The sequence below is a fragment of the Gobius niger genome (assembly GCF_951799975.1).
Source record: "Gobius niger genome assembly, chromosome: 7".
NCBI classification, from domain to species: domain Eukaryota; kingdom Metazoa; phylum Chordata; class Actinopteri; order Gobiiformes; family Gobiidae; genus Gobius; species Gobius niger.
In genome coordinates, this window is record NC_136858.1 from 22,784,230 (window position 1) to 22,802,729 (window position 18,500).

General features: G+C 41.1%; 2 protein-coding genes and 2 pseudogenes across 5 annotated transcripts in view; 2 read left to right on the forward strand and 2 right to left on the reverse strand.

The window, feature by feature from the left end:
• The window catches only part of oga (O-GlcNAcase), a 56,327-nt gene extending 45,981 nt beyond the window's left edge, over nucleotides 1-10,346 (forward strand). Inside the window, exons 1-18 of one of the 2 annotated variants that reach the window (XM_079560641.1) lie at nucleotides 313-815; nucleotides 1,070-1,121; nucleotides 1,197-1,294; nucleotides 1,384-1,514; nucleotides 1,603-1,774; nucleotides 1,870-1,968; nucleotides 2,105-2,389; nucleotides 2,486-2,644; nucleotides 2,724-2,908; nucleotides 2,981-3,241; nucleotides 3,331-3,534; nucleotides 3,774-3,948; nucleotides 6,278-6,363; nucleotides 7,335-7,439; nucleotides 7,519-7,607; nucleotides 8,303-8,495; nucleotides 8,593-8,755; nucleotides 8,871-10,346. In XM_079560641.1, the coding sequence (XP_079416767.1) occupies nucleotides 650-815; nucleotides 1,070-1,121; nucleotides 1,197-1,294; nucleotides 1,384-1,514; nucleotides 1,603-1,774; nucleotides 1,870-1,968; nucleotides 2,105-2,389; nucleotides 2,486-2,644; nucleotides 2,724-2,908; nucleotides 2,981-3,241; nucleotides 3,331-3,534; nucleotides 3,774-3,948; nucleotides 6,278-6,363; nucleotides 7,335-7,439; nucleotides 7,519-7,607; nucleotides 8,303-8,495; nucleotides 8,593-8,755; nucleotides 8,871-9,007 (2,760 nt within the window). In that variant the 5' untranslated portion in view covers nucleotides 313-649 and the 3' untranslated portion in view covers nucleotides 9,008-10,346. Of the gene's footprint in view, nucleotides 1-312; nucleotides 816-1,069; nucleotides 1,122-1,196; nucleotides 1,295-1,383; nucleotides 1,515-1,600; nucleotides 1,775-1,869; nucleotides 1,969-2,104; nucleotides 2,390-2,485; nucleotides 2,645-2,723; nucleotides 2,909-2,980; nucleotides 3,242-3,330; nucleotides 3,535-3,773; nucleotides 3,949-6,277; nucleotides 6,364-7,334; nucleotides 7,440-7,518; nucleotides 7,608-8,302; nucleotides 8,496-8,592; nucleotides 8,756-8,870 lie in introns of those variants that run through there. The other variant, XM_079560640.1, reaches the window with a different exon arrangement.
• Nucleotides 10,347-10,643: 297 nt separating this feature from the next.
• On the forward strand, nucleotides 10,644-12,557 carry npm3 (nucleophosmin/nucleoplasmin, 3). Its single transcript, XM_079559675.1, has 5 exons — nucleotides 10,644-10,811; nucleotides 10,954-11,039; nucleotides 11,185-11,304; nucleotides 11,908-12,001; nucleotides 12,164-12,557. The coding sequence occupies exons 1-5, from the start codon at nucleotides 10,742-10,744 to the stop codon at nucleotides 12,271-12,273; spliced, it is 480 nt and encodes a 159-aa protein (XP_079415801.1). The 5' UTR covers nucleotides 10,644-10,741; the 3' UTR covers nucleotides 12,274-12,557.
• Nucleotides 12,558-13,748: 1,191 nt separating this feature from the next.
• On the reverse strand, nucleotides 13,749-14,420 carry LOC306965158 (E3 ubiquitin-protein ligase TRIM8-like; annotated as a pseudogene). The gene is made up of 2 exons: nucleotides 14,315-14,420; nucleotides 13,749-14,227 (listed from the first exon to the last, which is right to left on the reverse strand). The product of its transcript is annotated as an E3 ubiquitin-protein ligase TRIM8-like (transcript).
• A 108-nt stretch (nucleotides 14,421-14,528) lies between these two features.
• On the reverse strand, nucleotides 14,529-17,742 carry LOC306965159 (E3 ubiquitin-protein ligase TRIM8-like; annotated as a pseudogene). Its single transcript has 4 exons — nucleotides 17,218-17,742; nucleotides 15,574-15,669; nucleotides 14,632-14,865; nucleotides 14,529-14,564 (listed from the first exon to the last, which is right to left on the reverse strand). The product of its transcript is annotated as an E3 ubiquitin-protein ligase TRIM8-like (transcript).
• Between the last annotated feature and the right edge of the window lie 758 nt (nucleotides 17,743-18,500).

Here is an 18,500-nt window from a genome sequence, read left to right on the forward strand (position 1 = left end):
GTTGCTTCTCGGTAAGCGTTCTAGAAACTTTTCATGTAACAGAAATGGCCCTAAGTTTACAACGTCTTTGACCTCACCTGCAAAGTGACGAATTTGATAGACATAGGCCTAGAGGTTTCTGCAAGATGGCACCTCACTTTTAAACGCATAAAAATCAGTGAAGAAACAAACCAACATAACTGTCAATTGTGTTACTTTACTTCAATGGCTAGTTCTGAAGTTCAGGCCGCTTTCTTCGCCTCTGGGAGAAGTGCATAGTTGCCATGGTGATCTGGGTCATTCGTTGAGCTGTGGTTGTCGCTCCGGTTTTGACTGGTTTGATCCAGCCTCGTGAGCATGCGCACTTGGTGTAAACAGGAAGAACAGCCTCAACCAGGTTTGCTACGAGAAATAACGATTGTGCCGTTACTGAGAAAACTTTCTAAACCGTACGATTACATCTTAGTCCGAACAAATGCTACAACTGAGTACAATTTGTTGGATTTCCGTGATAGCATTTTGATTTCTGACCAAATTGAGAGGAAGCCCAGAACGGTGACGCGGTCTCCTCTTGAGTTTTGCGTAGCTACTGTTGACCTAGTTAAATTGTCAACACATTGGCGTCTTCTGGGGTAACATCAACACTTAGTAACTACTATCATCTCCAGCGATGGTCCAAAAGGATAAGACGGTAGAGTCCCCACAAATCGATGGTGATCCGAGTCCCAATCCAGTCGCCGCAGAGGCTTGTGTTGAGGCCACAAGCTCGGCCCAAGAATGCAGCCATGGGCTCGACGCGTCTGATCAGAGAAAATTCATCAGTGGTGTCGTGGAAGGTAACTCATGTAACTAACGCATCTAAACAATCTGTTAGTTTTTGCATGAATGGTTTAAAGGCACCAGCTAGCGGTTTTTCTTTCTTTTTTGGTTTTCGAGTCTAGTGGGGTTCCTTAGCTAATTATTTGTATTGTTTATTATTCACTGCAGAATACAGTTAATAGCATCAGTAAAGTAATCGCCCCATAAAGACACAACGCTCAGCACTTGTCATCATCCGTCTTTTAAAACATATTTTGCTTTTGTAATAAAGGGTTTTATGGCCGCCCCTGGACAATGGAACAAAGAAAAGAACTGTTTAGGAGGTATGGACTGTTGATTGTAAAACTATAAACATTTAAATTCTCATTTGACATGTACATTCTTGCACCTCGTTACAGGGAGCAGAAATGGGGACTGAACTCCTACTTGTATGCTCCTAAAGATGACTACAAACACAGAATGTTTTGGCGAGAGCTCTACTCAGTTGAAGAAGCTGGTAACTTATCTTTGTATTTTATTATTCTTGTCCTTTTATTATTATATGTACATAGCTGATTAATTGTGCCCATTCTTCTTTTACTTCAGAGCAACTAATGACCCTTATTGGTGCTGCAAAAGAACATGGCATAGAATTCATTTATGCCATTTCACCTGGACTTGATATTACTTTCTCCAATCAGAAAGAAGTTTCTGCTCTTAAAAGAAAGCTAGATCAGGCAAGTATGGTTCTTCCGTTTGCAGCACTTTTAGGCTCAAGTACTATTTCATTATACAATATGTTTGTTTTCCACTTCTGTCTTTTAGGTTTCACATTTTGGCTGCAAGTCTTTTGCCTTACTTTTTGATGATATTGATCACAACATGTGCCCTGCTGACAAGGAAGTGTTCAGCTCATTTGCACATGCCCAGGTTTCAATCACGAATGAAATCTACCAGTATCTGGGAGAGCCACAGACCTTCCTCTTTTGCCCTACAGGTGGCAGCTTTATGTTGAAGAAACATTCATCATCACAAATTCAGTCATGTGTATCATTTTTTTACTGAGGGTTTTTATTGTCTGATATCTCATAGAGTACTGTGGGACCTTCTGCTACCCAAATGTTTCTCAGTCGCCTTACCTACACACCGTGGGAGAAAAGCTACTGCCTGGCATTGATGTACTTTGGACAGGTGAACATCTTTGACGCGCGTCCTGTCCATTTTATACTTTAATTATTTGTATGCATACCTTTACAATGTTTTCAGAAGCTGTTTTGCCTCTGCCTTATCTACCCAAGAATTTTTGTTTTTGTTTTTTTTGTTTAAGGCCCCAAAGTTGTGTCTAAAGACATCACAGTGGAGTCTATAGAAGAAGTTTCAAAAATCTTCAAAAGAGCTCCAGTTATCTGGGATAATATTCATGCAAATGATTATGACCAGAAGAGGTTGTTCTTAGGTCCATACAAGGGACGATCCACAGAGCTCATCCCGCGGCTGAAGGGAGTCCTAACTAACCCCAATTGCGAGTTTGAGTCAAACTTTGTAGCTATCCACACTCTAGCCACATGGTACAAATCAAATATGAATGGAGTTCGCAAAGATGTCGTGATGAGTATGTGTTCATTGCTAATAAATTACATTCATTAATACATTTTGAAAAAATGTGTTGATATTTACACACTTTGGTCTTTTCTTCCAATTTCCCTAGCGGATGGTGAGGACAGCACAGTATCAATACAAATCAAATTAGAAAATGAAGGCAGTGATGAAGAGCTAGAGACAGATATGCTCTACAGTCCACAGCTGGCCTTAAAACTTGCCTTAACTGAATGGCTTGGAGAATTTGGTGTGCCACATCAATACAATAGTAAGTTTTGTCATCCCTAGGAAAATCTGTGGGTTTTATTTTGATGAGTGAATTAATAGATATCAACATATTATCTCAGGCCGCCAGATACCACAGAGTGGTGCTAAAAGTGCAACAATAGATATATCATCCTTGGCTTCTCCATCCCTCTGCTCATCTACAACAGTTACAACAGTCTTCCAGCAACCAATTATGACACCTGCAATTCCTCCCTTGTGCCTGGATACATTACCTCATCCAATGGCAAAACAAGCTGAAGAAGAAGTAAGACCGACTACCCTGTTGATTTTTGTGAACTGCAAAATTCACATTATTAACTTGCATGTGTTCCCGAAGGCGGAGGCAGAGAAAAAGGACTCTGATGAGGAGCCCATGGAGATGGTGGTGGAGAAGCAGGATGATGCAGTGCCCGACGTCCAGGCAGACTCTGAGGATAAGCAGGTTGATGCTATTCAGCCGGAGAAGATGGCTGAGGACCTCAAGCCTATGGATACGGACAAGGAGAGCCTCGCCGAGTCAAAGTCCCCTGAAGTGTCTATTCAGGAAGACTCTGGGAGTGACATTGCCCCGATGCAGACAGATGAACAGCTCAAACTGGTATTGCAGTGCCGTAAGATTTTAAAAACAACTAAAATAAGGATAAATAGGTTAAAATACTAATTGCGAAATACTGGTTGTTCCTGCAGGATATTTTTGTGCCTGGTCCCAATGAGAAGCCATTATTTACAGCCGAGCCACTTACAATTGAAGATCTCTGCTTGTTGGCGGAACTGTTTTATCTACCATACGAACATGGACCCAAAGCCCTCCAGATGCTGAAGGAGTTCAACTGGCTCCGGGCCAATAGCAGTGTTGTCAGCATCAACTGTAAAAGAAAAGACTCTGAAAAAGTGAGTTTTTATATTACACTTTTTTTTCCTATTGCTTTTCTACAAAATGGTGGAAATGTACTACCATTATTACCCACTTGGTGGTGTGAGACGCCATATGACATTCTGTATTTACCAGGCCATACCCACTCTAATTGTTTAGAACAAGGGTAGTAGTATACAGGCCAGGCCTATGCTTTCTGATTTTTACAGTTTCTTCATTTTGATATATGAAAATGTATAATATTTATTTTCTACAGGTGACCGAATGGAAAACAAGAGCCGAGACGTTTGAAGAGATGTGCTGCTCTGTCATAAACATGTTTACACGCCTCTCCAATTCAGCCAACAGAACCATTCTTTATGACCTTTACTCTTACATCTGGGACATCAAGAGCATAATTTCTATGGTGAAGTCTTTTGTCCTGTGGCTAGGTATGTATGAGGTTACCCAAACGGTGATATCACTAAGCAGCACGAAGCACGCAGCTCCCTCTAAAAACATACTATAAAAAGTAAAAGCATGTATTTAATATCCCATAATATGTAGGCAAGTTCTGTGCGTAAGCAATCCGCATATCACATGCCGCAAGATTCTGGCCTCACATTTCTCAGTGAGCAATGCTCAGTGTTTGTAAATGATAAAAATATCAAATCAAATTAGGTCAATTTCGAATATAAGGCACAGGCTAGACAAGACATGGTTCTTATATATTTATTTTTTTGACTGAATGCCACTTGCATGGTGCAATTTATTACTGACTCATCAGAAGTGATTCTCAGTGGTGAACGTCCAGACATGGTATTGCTGCTTGCTGTGTATCCCGTAACATGTTGTATTTCCACACAGACACTTGCTTCCATCTCTGTCTGTGAGTATGGGTGCCGGGGGAAGTCCCGTACATCTCTTATGCCCTACCGCGCACGCGATCTTTGAGTGCAAGTTGAGTGAATGTGAGAGGCCATTCTGGTGCATACAATCTGCAAACCGATACATTTATAAGTTGACCTCCCTGTTGACTCTAGAGGTATGGCCTCGCTGAGTACTTTCAGTCAGATGCTGTGCTTAGTCTGTGTCATGGTGTGTCATCAACCTTTTCTCTCTGTCTCTATCTCTTGTTTCTTAAATTTTTACATCTTTTAGATAATACAACAGGACACAGTTTAAGTGTTTGCGATGGCAATGTACATATTCATTGCTATTATACAAAAAAATAAGGTTTGAGTCTATGAAGCACCAGCATGGTCTATTGGTTACTCCCTGTAACCCAGTTTCATTCACAGGTTTCTGTCCTATCCGGCTAAAACAGAGGACTTTAGCCACAGTACACAGCAGGCAGCACACCCACACGGACACAGCCACACAAAGCAATTGGCTCTAACTAGTAACTCTATGCACTAAGCTGCACCACCACATTTTCCCCTCTTTATAGCTGTGCAGATGGCACTCAGTCATGTCCTGGTTATTGCTCTAAGAATACTTACTAATAAATATTTTCTACTGTTTTCTCCCTCATTATATACAGATGGAAGAATCCAAAGCACAAGTGTCTACTGCTATTGGATCAACAGTGACCGGTGTATGCAATGTGCAGTCGTTGTCTAAAGTTTATTTATGTTAAACGTCCATAAAATTAGCTAATGGATTATTCTTGAATATTTTGAGAACTGGAACTGTCCTCTGGATGAAGTCACATTTTGCGCAGCGATTTAGGTGCAGACGTAGAGTGAAACCTTAACTTCCAAATTTCTCCCTTTGGCAGCATATATCTAACTTGTTTTTGTTTCTGTTGGTAGGCCTAAAGAAATGGCTCATACAAGCTTGATGCACCTATCCAGGGGAATTGGCGCTTGACTTGAAAGTTACAGTTACAAACAATCTAATTTGCTAAAGATTTGCACTCATTTACCAGTACTGTACTGAGGCAGCACATTATTCAAGTTGAAGAGGGTAAAATTGTGTGTAATTTTGTTCTTTTGGCTGAACAAGCTCATAGTTCCTACCCGTTGGTGCATCTGTGCGTTGTGTTGTGTCAGCTCTTAACAGGAATGATCAGGTCTCTTTTAAAACAATGATGAATGCTTTCCTGCACGCTGCATATGTCTGGTCACATGACAGGGTTCATTTATCATCAAAAATAGCAAGCCCTTTTCCCCCCACATTCTGTGAGCAATAGGTGACATTGATGCTTGGATGTTGGTTTATTGTAATTATTATTATGGCTTTGAAGTGGCTCTAGAGAGGCCTGTTACAGGGAATCACACCATCCTTTTGGTTCTGCGGATGACTTGTGTTGAGCCAGTCATGTGACAAGGCAGGTTTCATAAATGTGACTTCACTTGAGGTGGGGCGATAGCAGCTGAAGCTTATTTTATGCACAAAGAAGGGATAGAGTTCTGGAGATGCTTTCAGAGTTTTTAGGGCTGCCATACAATTACTTGCCTTGCACATTATATTACTTTAAATGGTGCAAGTGCCAAAGCGTTGTTCGCCTTACTCCTCCACCTCAAAACTTAGAACGTGTAACATGGCTTCCATCTTTTCATATGTAAGCTTATGTTGCTTGAAACCCCCAAATAATGTATTATATTGTTTGATATTGCTTCTCCCAAACTGGAATTATATATGTGCTTACGACAAGTAAAACTGCGATTTATGAAATCGGATACATTTGACCCTCCGTCCCATTTCCTCGTTTCTCTCATCTGTATCAGAGAGCCCGACTCTGTGGTAACAATCTCCGCTTGGCTCTGCTCCTAACAGGGTGTCGTAGTCAGTCCTCAGCACAATTCCTTAAAGGAGACCAAGAGCCCTGGGCCTTTAGGGGAGGTCTAGCAGGAGAGTTCCAGGTATCTAATGCATCAAAGTCACAGCTATGAAATGGAAAAGCGTGTTCTCAGTAAAGTGGTTATATTGGTTAAATCTGCAAGCAATTAAAAGGGTTTTGGTCTTTCAAAGGTGTGCTGATGTGATGTCTCAGGCTTTCATTGGATTTACATTTGTTTTAAACGTAACTCCTCAGAATGATCTCCCCTCAATATGACTAAGTCTTTCTGACAAGCCTTTCAGAGCAGTGCCTCTGTGTTATTTAAGCTCACTTTTACGTTTCAGCAACTGACCAAGGAGATGCTGCTTTTTCTTTTTTTTTTCAAGCGCAAGCGGCGCAAGCGAGCATGACTAGGTTCATCGTGATGACACCTCATTTCTTTGCAGGACAGTCCAACATACAATTGCCAATCCTACTCTTTATAAGCGCAAGCAGCAGCATCGCAGCGCAAGCGATACGCAAGCATGTTTTCAATGGGGAAACTCCAGGATCAAATCTTCTTGTGGCTCCAGCTGTGGAGAGAAGCCAGACACGCATTGTCTGGAGGATTAATGCAATTTTGCTTTGGCGTTTGTTATTTTCTTGGAGTTCTCTCTGCGCATGCATCATTATTTTTCTCAACAGGGCTCTGCGCAGCGAAAAAATGCGATGCCTCACAAAGAAAAAGAAGCATCTCCTTCAGTCAGTGAAACCTTGGTCAGACCAAAGTGCAACCCATTAAGTATTGAATTTGCCAAGCAATTTTACGTGCTCCATGTGTAATATTGTGTTAAACGCCTGTGGGGAAAACTAAGTGTTTGCTCGTTGTCCACTGTCAAATGAACAAGGCACCAGAGTTCACTTCTATGTTGGTTATTTTTGCTGTACTATAAATCAAGTAAGAGCGATTGGCTTAGTTCCTTTTCGTTTAATAGTGGCACAACTTCAGCAAATACACGGAGTCGATTAAAGACGGCACGCAGAGGAACTAAATCTCTCTTTTGAAACCTACAGAGGTTGTTACCAATTGATGGGGCAAATGATCTCTTCTACCAGCCTCCACCTTCCCTGCCAACCTCCAAAATCTATTCCATACGGCCATACTACCCCAAAGACGAGGTAAGATATTTTTTAATCATTTGTTTGTTTCCAAAATACTTTCTATTGTGTTGATTTTCTTTCTTTTACTCTTTTCTAGGCGTCTGTCTATAAAATCTGTAAAGAAATGTATTGTGAGGGAACGGAGGATCCTTTCTCTGATCAGGAGCCAGACCTCATAGGTGACAGGTAAAGTGTGCTCTTTGTATAGCCCAATATCACAACGGGAGTTGCTTCACAGGACTGCACAAACATTAAAGCTATGAAACAAAACAATACACAAGACAACGTAAACTTCAGGCAAATTAAGAATTCAGGCAAACATAATGTCCAAATAAGTGTCGGCACCAGGTGGTGACGAGCCGAATGGGAGTACCCCGTCCTTACATTCTCTGAAACAGTGAGGAACTCAAAAACCCAGTGGAAGAAAAAAGAAACGTCGGGGAGAATGACAGAAGGAGAGATCCACTCAGGCTTTAGAGACTCAGGGCGAATGGGTCCCTCAGCAGATGGGCCAAGGCCGCAGGACGTCCAGTCCTTGTTGGAGCTTCAGTTCTTCTTGTCCAATCCCTGTAGGCGGGGTTCCTCCATGCACAGAGCTGAAGACCGCGACACCGACGACCCACTGTCTGAAACAGGCACGCCCAAGAGGCAGTGGGACACATGTGAATAGTGATGAACAGACTTCAGATAAAAGACATATTTTAACATTTTTCATACAAAGTATGCAGTAAGAATAACTAGAGAATAGTGCTCAGTGTACCATACTTCCTACAGCAGTGTTCCTCCTAGGGCAGCTTTGCATTAGGTTGTGGGTTAGAGCTTTACCTTTCACTCATGATTTGTCCTGTCAGTGTCTGATACACACTTGTTGTCTTTTACAGATTAGTAGGAGGTCTCCTCACGTTGAGTTCAGACTATGGATTTGTGTTAGAAGATGAGGAAGGCATCTGTGGCTATGCGCTTGGCACTGTAGATGTTAAGCCTTTTGTCAAGAAGTGCAAGTCGAACTGGATTCCCTTCATGAAGGAAAAATATCTCAAACCCGACGGTGAGAAGGACCTCTCAGAAGCGGAGGTAAGATCAATTTAAACCCAGTGTGTCTAGTGGCATTTTGCCAAAGCATTATTTTAGCATTTGCACTTTATTGATTTGTTCATTGTTCGTTCTGTAGAAAATGATCTTAAGTTTCCATGAGGATGAAGAAGAAGGACTTCCAGAGACATTTCTTTCTAACTTTCCTTCACTCATAAAAGTTGACATTCATGCCAAAGTCACTGACCCTAGTGTGGCTAAAAGCATGATGGGATGTTTATTATCCTGCCTGAAAGCAAATGGTAGGTATTAACACTGCCATGTGTCTCTTTGGTTCAAGAGGCTAAAATGTCACTTCGTGATTAGTCTTACGCATTTTTGAATGTTAATTATTTGTATGTATTTATTCTTGTTTAGGGTCTCACGGAGCATTCTGTAAAGTCCGGCAGTCAGATAAAAGAATGTTGGACTTTTACGGTAAACTTGGATGTTTTGAAGTGGCACAGATGGAAGGATTTCCCAAAGATGTCATCATTATGGGACGCAGCTTATAAGAAACATATTGTAAAACACAATGCACTCTATAACATTACCCGAGTTGAAGTGAACTCTAATATGACACATTTCAATCTGGTGTAACCCAACCAGATCAGCGTCCAGAAGCACAGTGACTGCTTTGCAACATGGATCACCATGCTGTCGTGGCTTTCTCAGTTCATGCCCTCACAAACGACTACAGCACATCATGCATTTATTTGTGGGGCACTGGTTTTTGTTTGTTTAGGTTGGCTCCTCCCACTACCTGTGAAAATGGTAATTTCAAACATTAGGTGTAGATTACAGACTTGGTGTAGAAGAGCTGTATATTAAGCAAAAAGTAATACTGCAAAAGGCATAACGGTAAATAGGTTTTGCTTTGTATATTTTGCCTTTTTTGAGCAATTTTACTATTACTTTTTTTTTGCCTTTGTATTTTGCCTTTGTTTGTTGAAAGACTGGCTGTAATAGGGTGTTTGTGTTTAGCACTTTGCATAGGAGTGGACTATGTACAACTCCTAAACCTTATATTATCAAGTATAATCTTTATTTTCCAAGAGCCTCTTATTCCAACTTGCTAAATTGCAGTTTATGCACTTGAGATTTCAAAACAATTTGAAATTAAACAACTAACACAGATTGCAGTTTAGAGAGGGAGATTTACCCCCTTTACATGAATGTCTTTTCAGACTTTAACAAGCACTCTTATGAACACCAAGGTTAACCCAGTCAACTTCTGTCCGCAAAGACACACAGATGTTGGCCTTTTATTTCTTGAATGTTTTACAATTTTGCTTTCTTCAGTTACATCAATGGTTATCAAAAAGCACTTTGAACACAGTGTTGGTTCAACACCGGTGGTTCGTAGATCATCAGTTGCTCTCTAGTAGCTGCCTGCCAATGTGATGTTTTGTATACACTTAGGATGTGCATGAAGTGCTATGGACTTGTCATTACAGTTACCGTATTGCATTGAAAAAGAAATACGCATGCATAAACTGTACTATAGTATATAGCCTACATTTTTTGTAAATGCTGTCAAACAAAGTGTTATTATTTTTTATACTTATAAGTGTCTACCATAGTGTTTTCTGTAAAAAAAAAAAAAAAGGAAGAAAAAAAAAATCTACTCGTGAGGAGTGAAATATTTAACCCGATCATTTTCACAGTTAAAAGGCAACTTTTCATTTTTAGTAGTGTTCTGCTTGCTGGGTTTGAGATGGACTGAAAGGGCTCAGTTGTACATTACATCGGAGTAGGTTTGAGTCTGGGGAATGGATTGGGGGTGATGTGAAATACACTCAACTATTATAAAATGTAAGATAAATTAAGACTGAAATCAAACTGTATGACTGTCTTTATTCTCTTTGTTGTCGTTACAACTATGATGCCGATTGTAGGATTCGATGTTTTTTTTGTTTGTTTATTATTTAGATAGATGCATAGTTTATACGTTACATACAATGTCAAAAAACACAACATGTAGTGAGATGAAAAGAACACACACCACTCATTTTAAGCGGTCAAAAAAAGCATGAGAAGAAGCTACAATAAAGTGTTCATGAGGCCTACAGTCTAAGGGAATATGAGCTCAACAAACATTGCCCAACAACACCCGCCCAGTGCGCCCACTACATCAACGATCGCAGACGCAAAGTGATGACGTAACACAGACGCATGTATCTGTCGACGAAGTTTATTATTTTTCTCTACAGGTTTTGTTTTAATTTCCCAGTAGTTAGCTCAAAATAATGTCGTTTGAAGACGACTCTTCGGACCCCGGCCTGTCTGGATCACCAACGATGGAGCGCTTCCTTTTCGGTGAGAGTCTGATACAATGATGGGACTCATTGGCGCGCACGTGGGTCCCAGTGTCATTTAAATTCACATCTAACTCTCTATTAAAGCTATATTTTTCTTTTCAAGTTCGCAATGAAGTCACCGCTTGTTTTGTGTGTCCCAGGTTGCGAGTTGTCCTCAAAAGTACCGTTTTTCACTTTCCAAGGGGATCAAGAGGAGGAGATGGAGCATTTCCTCGAACTTAGAACAGTATGTACATTTATAGCTCACTCTACCTATTTATTATTAAGCAGGTTGTCAAAGAATATCAGGGGTGGATCGTCTCGCCTTATTGAATACGTGTCAAGTCATTTGGGTGTTCTCATGCCCTCTTTTTGTAAATTTGCATTTATAGGTATGTTTGGGAGAAGGTGCCAAAGAGGAGAGTAACGTGGTAGAGGTGACAGCCATGAACCACCAAGGAAAGACCATTTCAGTGCCTATAGCCAACCTCCACATTAACTGCCTCCCCATGGTAAAGTGTATATTTAACAACCACACAAATATTTAATGTAAATTAAATGTACTTTATGTAGTGACTGTAAATAATAGTGAATTGTAGGGCCTACATGAAGAACATTTCTCATGTGTTTTCAGAATCAGAATACTTTTCATTGCCATTGTTTGAGAACAGGTTCACAAACTAGGAATTTTTCACGGTGCAGAAGTGACATAAAACATATAACACAGAGTTTAGATTAAAAAAATAAGCTATACAACTTTAAACTATAGGGCTATAGGGCATGCATAAAGAATATTAAAATAAATAAGATAAAAAGTAAAAAGTAAGTAACAATTGACATAAAACAACAGCGGGATTATATTTACAGATGTGTAGGTGTATAAGTAATAAAGTGATAGCAGCGGATCTAAGTGTGGACACACCACATAGTGCAACAGGGCAGATTACTGTACATCAATGAGTCTGTAACTAAGTTATTGGGTCTTGTTTTTATTCTGTCTGATGGTGGAGGAGGACATTTTTTGCTTAACTGCCAAGTGCATGCCAATTTCATAATTGTTATTTTTCCTCACACTATTCTATATGAATATGTTTATATTTTTGCTTTTGCCGTAGGTTAGTTTGGGTGAATTTGAGCTCAAAGCACCAGTGACCATTCGTCTCAAGGCAGGGACCGGACCAGTAAATGTTAGTGGTCTGCACCTCGTATGTAAGTTATACTTAAAATATTACTCCACACAAAGTGTACGTATTTGCCCTGTTATAATGGAATATGATGACTGGTCTGCATGTCTAAAAATGTAAAAAAAATTGCAGTGGTAATACGGAAGATAGTAAACACTGATCCAATTTGTCATTGTGTTTTTTACAGCCTCACAAGCTGAAGAATCAGATCTGTCTGAAGAAGATGATGAATTTGAGGAAGAGGATGATGAAGATCTCAGTCCCATTAAACCAGCAAAAAAGAAACAAAAACTGTAAATTTCCCTTGATTTCTACCGGATGCTGTCTACTTGTGAGTGGCAGCACCCCAAAACAAACCTCTTTATTTTTTCATGTGTAACTGGAGGCAAAGTCTGTTTTGCTAAAGAATAGGATCAGTGTTTTATACTTATAAGCTGTCACTTTACTGTTATGGACGAATAATGAGAAAACATTTGCCAATTAAGGATTGTACAATAGCCTTCAAACATTTTTTGTACCACTTGATGTGATAAAGAGCTGGGAAGATGTGCTTTTATCCTTACGGGACTTGTAATAAAAATGAGTTTGGCATGTTGATACTTAAATCCTTTTTTGTACATCTGAAGCTGGACGATATAAGTAGCTAACTAAGGGCGTAGAGAGCAGGGTTGACGAGTTATCTCTTGACCAGTCTAGATTCAGCTGGTATGTAATCTAGGATGTTGATTAATTAGTGCCAAAGACTTAAATGTTGCGTTTATTGAAGCAAATGCAGGTGCAGTGTCTCATTTAGTGACTCATAAGTGTTTGCTAATGGAGGCGACAATAGCTCAAATCGTAGAGCGGGTTGTCCCCTAACCCAGAGACTGGCAGTTCAAATTGCTACTGCATTTTTTAAATTTTATTTGAAATTGAAGTGATTTAGTGAGGAAAAAAACACACAAGATTTTACATATGTTGTCTATAGTCATATGTGTGTTTATGGCACAGATTTACACGCATAAGAATAAACCCACCTTGGTACTTGGAGTTGTAACCGTTTTCAAAGAAACAATAATGACTATTGTTTTGTAAATTATTTGCTCTTTCATTTAACCAGGCAATTATTTGGACAATTTATACACTTTAATGTGTAAAGTTGGGTAATAATAATAATGCATTGGTTTTATATAGCGCTTTTCTGGACACTCAAAGAAGCTTTACATTGCACTATTCGTTCACTCCATACTTGGTGGTGGTAAGCTACTGTAGCCACAGCTGCCCTGGGGTAGAATGCCACCACCAACCACTCACTCACTCAATACATTCGCTATTCTTCCTGGTGTTCCCAGATGGTCCCCCATCCAAGTACAAACCACCAGGCCCTTCCCTGATTAGCTTCCAAGGTCTGACGGGAACGGGCAGAGCAAAGGCGGTATGTGTAGTGTGTACATACACCATTGTCTCACTTGTCAGCATAACACCAAACACAGTTCACCTGGAGAATGTAGAGGCATCCTCCTGTCCTCCATCATCTACAGTATTGAAGAAAGCACCCGATGACGATTTGTAGTTGCTTGTATTTGTAATCTTGTCCATTCATCTTAATTATAAGGTTATAGCAGTTTAGTAGTTTTTTTTACAGTCTATGTAGCAGACGATGCACTGAAAAAAAAAACATTTTATTTGTTTCTATAATGCTTTGGATGTCTTTTTGACTGCTGTGCGTCCATCATGCTCCTCATTGGAAAAAGCTGCATAGGGACGGCTGGCTCACAGGGACGGTGTGATGGCTAAAGACTTGACAGGGCAGAGGGGGGAAGTGGTCTGCGGGAGGGTATGGTCCAGCATGCGGAGCAGTAGGAGTTATTTAGAGTACACATGGGCACCTTTCTCCCTTTAAACATGGCTGGTTGAGCACTTCCACTGGGAAAACATGACGAAGGAAAAACAGTCCCTGAGTGGTGACTGCAGCCGGGGCCTCAAGCACCAAGGTGATGAGAAGAAGGCAGCTGCCTCTGACGAGACCCACTGTGGGGCTCTGCAACAGACTGTCACAAGGATACACTGCACTGTGAGCCTGATCATTGAGCAAGGTTTTTTTTGCTGCCGTAAAGTAAAGCTGAAGGATCTTGGGAAGCTGCAAGTTCACTGTTGTTGTCTAAAAAAGCTGTGCTATATTTTCTTTTGTGTAAACCAGACGGGACTGTGTGCATGTCGATTAAACCGCAGTGAGTGACAAGCTCAAGAACAGATCCTTCACTCACTGGCTCTGGAAAACAGAAAATGGAGATGGAAAATAAAAATAAAACAAAAAATACATGAGATTCATTCATTCCTATCTAAACTACTATCTTACCATTCAGTATTTTTTGCAAATTGTGCTCTGCCCCTACCAGTTCAGACAGAAACTGATGACATCGGAGCTGCCCAACTTTAAGAAGAGGAATGTCACGACTCAGGTGTGATTACCTCAGGTGTGATGACCTTAGAAAACAGATCCATACAAACAACAATTAAAAAAACTAATTTAGTAAGACTTTGTACACACTCTGAGGCAAGTCGTGAGGTGCTCACTTGTTCATGAGCAGATGGTATGGTAATGTGTTCTGAAATGAAACAGAGCTGTACAGATGGCACAGATAATACATGTTGATTAACTGCTGGATGCTGTACCTTCATGAAGCTGATGCTGTGAGATGAGCGGATGAGCGTTTGCAAAGAACAGAGGAGCCTTTCTGTTTTGTGGTGCATGTCAGTGAGCTGCACAGCCTGCCGTGAGTTCTTCGTCATATAAGAGCAGTAAGTGCTCTCCAGTATTTGCAAGGTTTCAGTCTGCTTCATCTCCATCAGGGCTTGCATTCGCTAGTATTGTCCACGTACACACTCTTTTAACTGACACACTGCTCCCTATGGGCAAAATACAAGAAGATATTTCAGATATGACAGTCCTCACATAGCCATGAACCAACTATAGACGCTGGCCAAGGCTGTGGTGCTGTTGTTATTTATCTTTTCTGAAGCAGATGTTAACTTTTAGTTATACTCATTTGGTGCTTGCTTTTTGAGAGCTCCCAATAATGCAAATAGGCAACAGGCTAATCTCCTAGTAGGGTGCTCCTGACTAAGACCATGGCCAGCTCCATCTGGAGATTGGTACCTGACCACTTGCTCATAACAGATTGCCCCAGCATTATGTTAAGATAGGTCCCTAAGGAGACAAAGTATTTTAACCTTAAAGCAAAACAGCCAAACATTTCACCACCCAAATAGAATACAATAATAGCTGTAATATGACTGGGCCTGAATCTCCACAGACCTGACTCATAACTTTGCTGGGAGTGAACATCACCAGCTCATCGAATATCGGATTGTAGCCTTGGGCTAATTTCCATCCGTCATCCCCCATGTGCACTCTCAAACACACTCTCGTTCATCCTGGTCTATTGTACATGTGTTTAGGGGTAGGGGAAACGAGTACCCGGAGGAAACCTATGCAGACACAGGGAGAACATGCAAACTCAACACAGAAAAGCTCTGTCCCTGGTGGGACCACTGTACTACCGTGCCGCTCTTCATCTAGGGTGGAGCTTTAGATGAAAAGTATTGTTACTGTGCCTTGATCAGAGTCTTGTCAGAGTTCAGCTTGGAGACATGATCATCAATACTCTGCACACGGTCCTCCAGTTTCTTTTGCTGTTTCATTATCAAGGCCTGTGGAGACATCCAAACACAAGAAATATATTATATACAACAACTGTTTACATCCTAAAGTCAAGACTCGTAGCAGCACAAACTCTGGTTCAAAAGATCAACACTCACAAACAGACATAAAGGTTGCCAATTATGATGTGCAACAAAGCTTGTCAGTCACATCAAATAGAAAGGTCGCCACCAGCAGAGACTAAAAATCTAAAGAGCAGTTTCATTTAATTTTATCTATTTGTTTATTTGACATGGATAGTACAAGTAAACATTGCAAACTCTGTGGCCGATGTGTACATAAGGCATCTAGCTGTAGGCTAATTTGCAGCCCCGGCGGGACAGTCCCTGTAACAGCTCTTTGTCTCTGTTGGCAGCTCTTTGCAGATCTTTGCAGATCTGTAGGCTTTTCAGGATGTATATAAAAGAATAGAAAGAGGAAAAAAATTGTGAAAAGCATCAAACAATTCAACAATAAAAAGAAAGAGAAGAAGAGAAGACATATCTGATCACTTCACATCCCAAGTCCAGCCATACAGTTCAGTGCTCACACACAAGTGTGAGCTTTAAAACATATAAAATGGCCATACCGCCTTTGCTCTGCCCGATCCCGTCAGACCTTGAAAGCTAAGCAGGGAAGGGCCTGGTCAGTACTTGGATGGGACAAGGTTTGGGAAACACCAGGAAGCCAGGGTGAATGTAGTGAGTGAGTGAATGGTTGGTGGTGGGAGGGGCTGATGGTGCCGACTGGTTGCCTCGCTTCCGTTAGTCTACCCCAGGGCAGCTGTGGCTACAATAGTAGCTTACCACCACCGAGCATAGTGTGAATGAATAATGCACAAACTTGGAAAGCGACTTTGAGCGTCTGGAAAAGCGCTATATAAGACTAATGCATTATTATCATTAAAGCCAGATTCTGCAGTCTGAACTGTTCTCTTTTTATCTTAATGTTTGTCTGAAATAGAGGGAACTGTCTAGCTGTTTCTGTCAAAGAATTGGCTGTAAAAGTCCCATGACGATTATTGAGATTGATTGAAGTAGGAATAGCGATTTTGATTACATTTCGATTAATGGCCAAGCCCTAAAAAAATGCTTTGTGGTGTTGAGTGTTTTTTACAATATGACCCATTATAATTGAACATTACACAGCAGTCTGTGTATGGGGAAAGTAAAATGAATGTATACATTTATGAATGTTATATAATTCTATCGACAACTACTTTCGCACTAACTAACAGCACCATACTGTAAGTGGAAAACCCCTCTCAATGAGATTATTACCAGTGGATTCAGATTGAGTCATAGTGCTTACCCGAAGGCAGGGGCAGTAATGGGGGAGTGGTGGGGTATCAAGGTTACAGAAAAGAATGAGTCCATGCATATGTATGATAATGTCTTGCCCAGCGGGGAAACTTGCACAACAAAAAAGGGTGTCTGAAACATTGTGTTTCACTGGCGGAAATATCAGAAATAAAGATGCAATGGGCCAGTTTGACTGCACCCACACCTGAATGAGGGTTAAGTGAAAGCGTGAGGTTTTTGAGTGTAGAGTATAAATACCTGCATCTGTATCCGCCTAGTATCCACATCACTGACAGTGTGCCTTTGGTTGTTGCAGTGAGACATGCAGCAGAAGGGACACAGAGCCTCTTGCTCCTCCTCACAGTGTAGCAGCCTGTACTCCTCATGTGTGGGGCAAGTCCAGGCACTCAACTCCTCTGCGTCCACTAACAAATGTCCCGGGGCAGCACAAGGCTGCTGGAGGTGTGTGTGCACGTGGGCTCTTTGCAGCGCAGACACACTTTCGGCACAGGTAGAGGGGGCCTTCGCCTGCAGAGCACACAGTGAAGCACAGAAGGGACTTTTCCAGCATTCAAAGCATTAAAGCGCTTTATGATGTTAGTGAGCTTAATGTTCTTCTCCAGTGTGGGTTCGGGGTCATAGGCATGATTGCACTCAGGGCAGCAGCGAACAGCAAGGCTGTGTTTGTCCCATGCCTCACAAATGCTGCTCCTGTTCAAAAACATTCAAGCATATGGGGCACAGGAGCTCCTCTTCAAAGCAGTTTTTCCAACTTGCAATCATGACTTCATTTGGATGGCAAACTAAACGCAAAAATAACTGGATTAATATAGGTTAAAGTTATGGCTTATGACGGATACTAAGCAGGTCCATTTAAAACTTATTTACCATAATTTCTTTTCAAGAAATAGTCTTTAGCCTATAGGATAGTCATCAAATCACTGTTCCAACAGTGTAATACCAACATACATCTAACATTATAACTGAAAGCTATAAAACTAATACAATCTTTCCACAGCACACTTTGAAGAAAGTAAGGTTAATGATTAAAGCTATACTACATGCCAAGTACCTGCCAAGTAAAATAATCAAGCACATAACATAAATTTATTGCGCACAAACTCAAACCATACAATGAGATTTTGTGTCTCGCGTGTATTTAGTTCGAGCAGCAGCGTTACCCCGTGTCGTTGAATCATCCTCTCTCCTCCTCTCCAGACCGGGTCAGAGCCTGCTGGTCACACACAGGCTGCACTGAGGCAGATCCGCTCCTCTCCCTTTCACCAGTATGTAGTGTGGGTGTGAGAAGTACACGTGGGAGGCCGGATCGACTGCCCCCCTCCAAAAACCAACAACCCGTCACAGAGCGGAGGCCGAGGGGGAGGGGCCAAAGCAGGAAGCACACAGGAATTTGGGGCAACCATCGGGTCAATCCTCTGGAGATGAACTATTTTATTACAGAGACATGATGAGTCGACCATAGAACTAATCAATGTTGAGATTCCAACCGCGGCCACAGAAAGAACCGAAGAAAGTTCAGA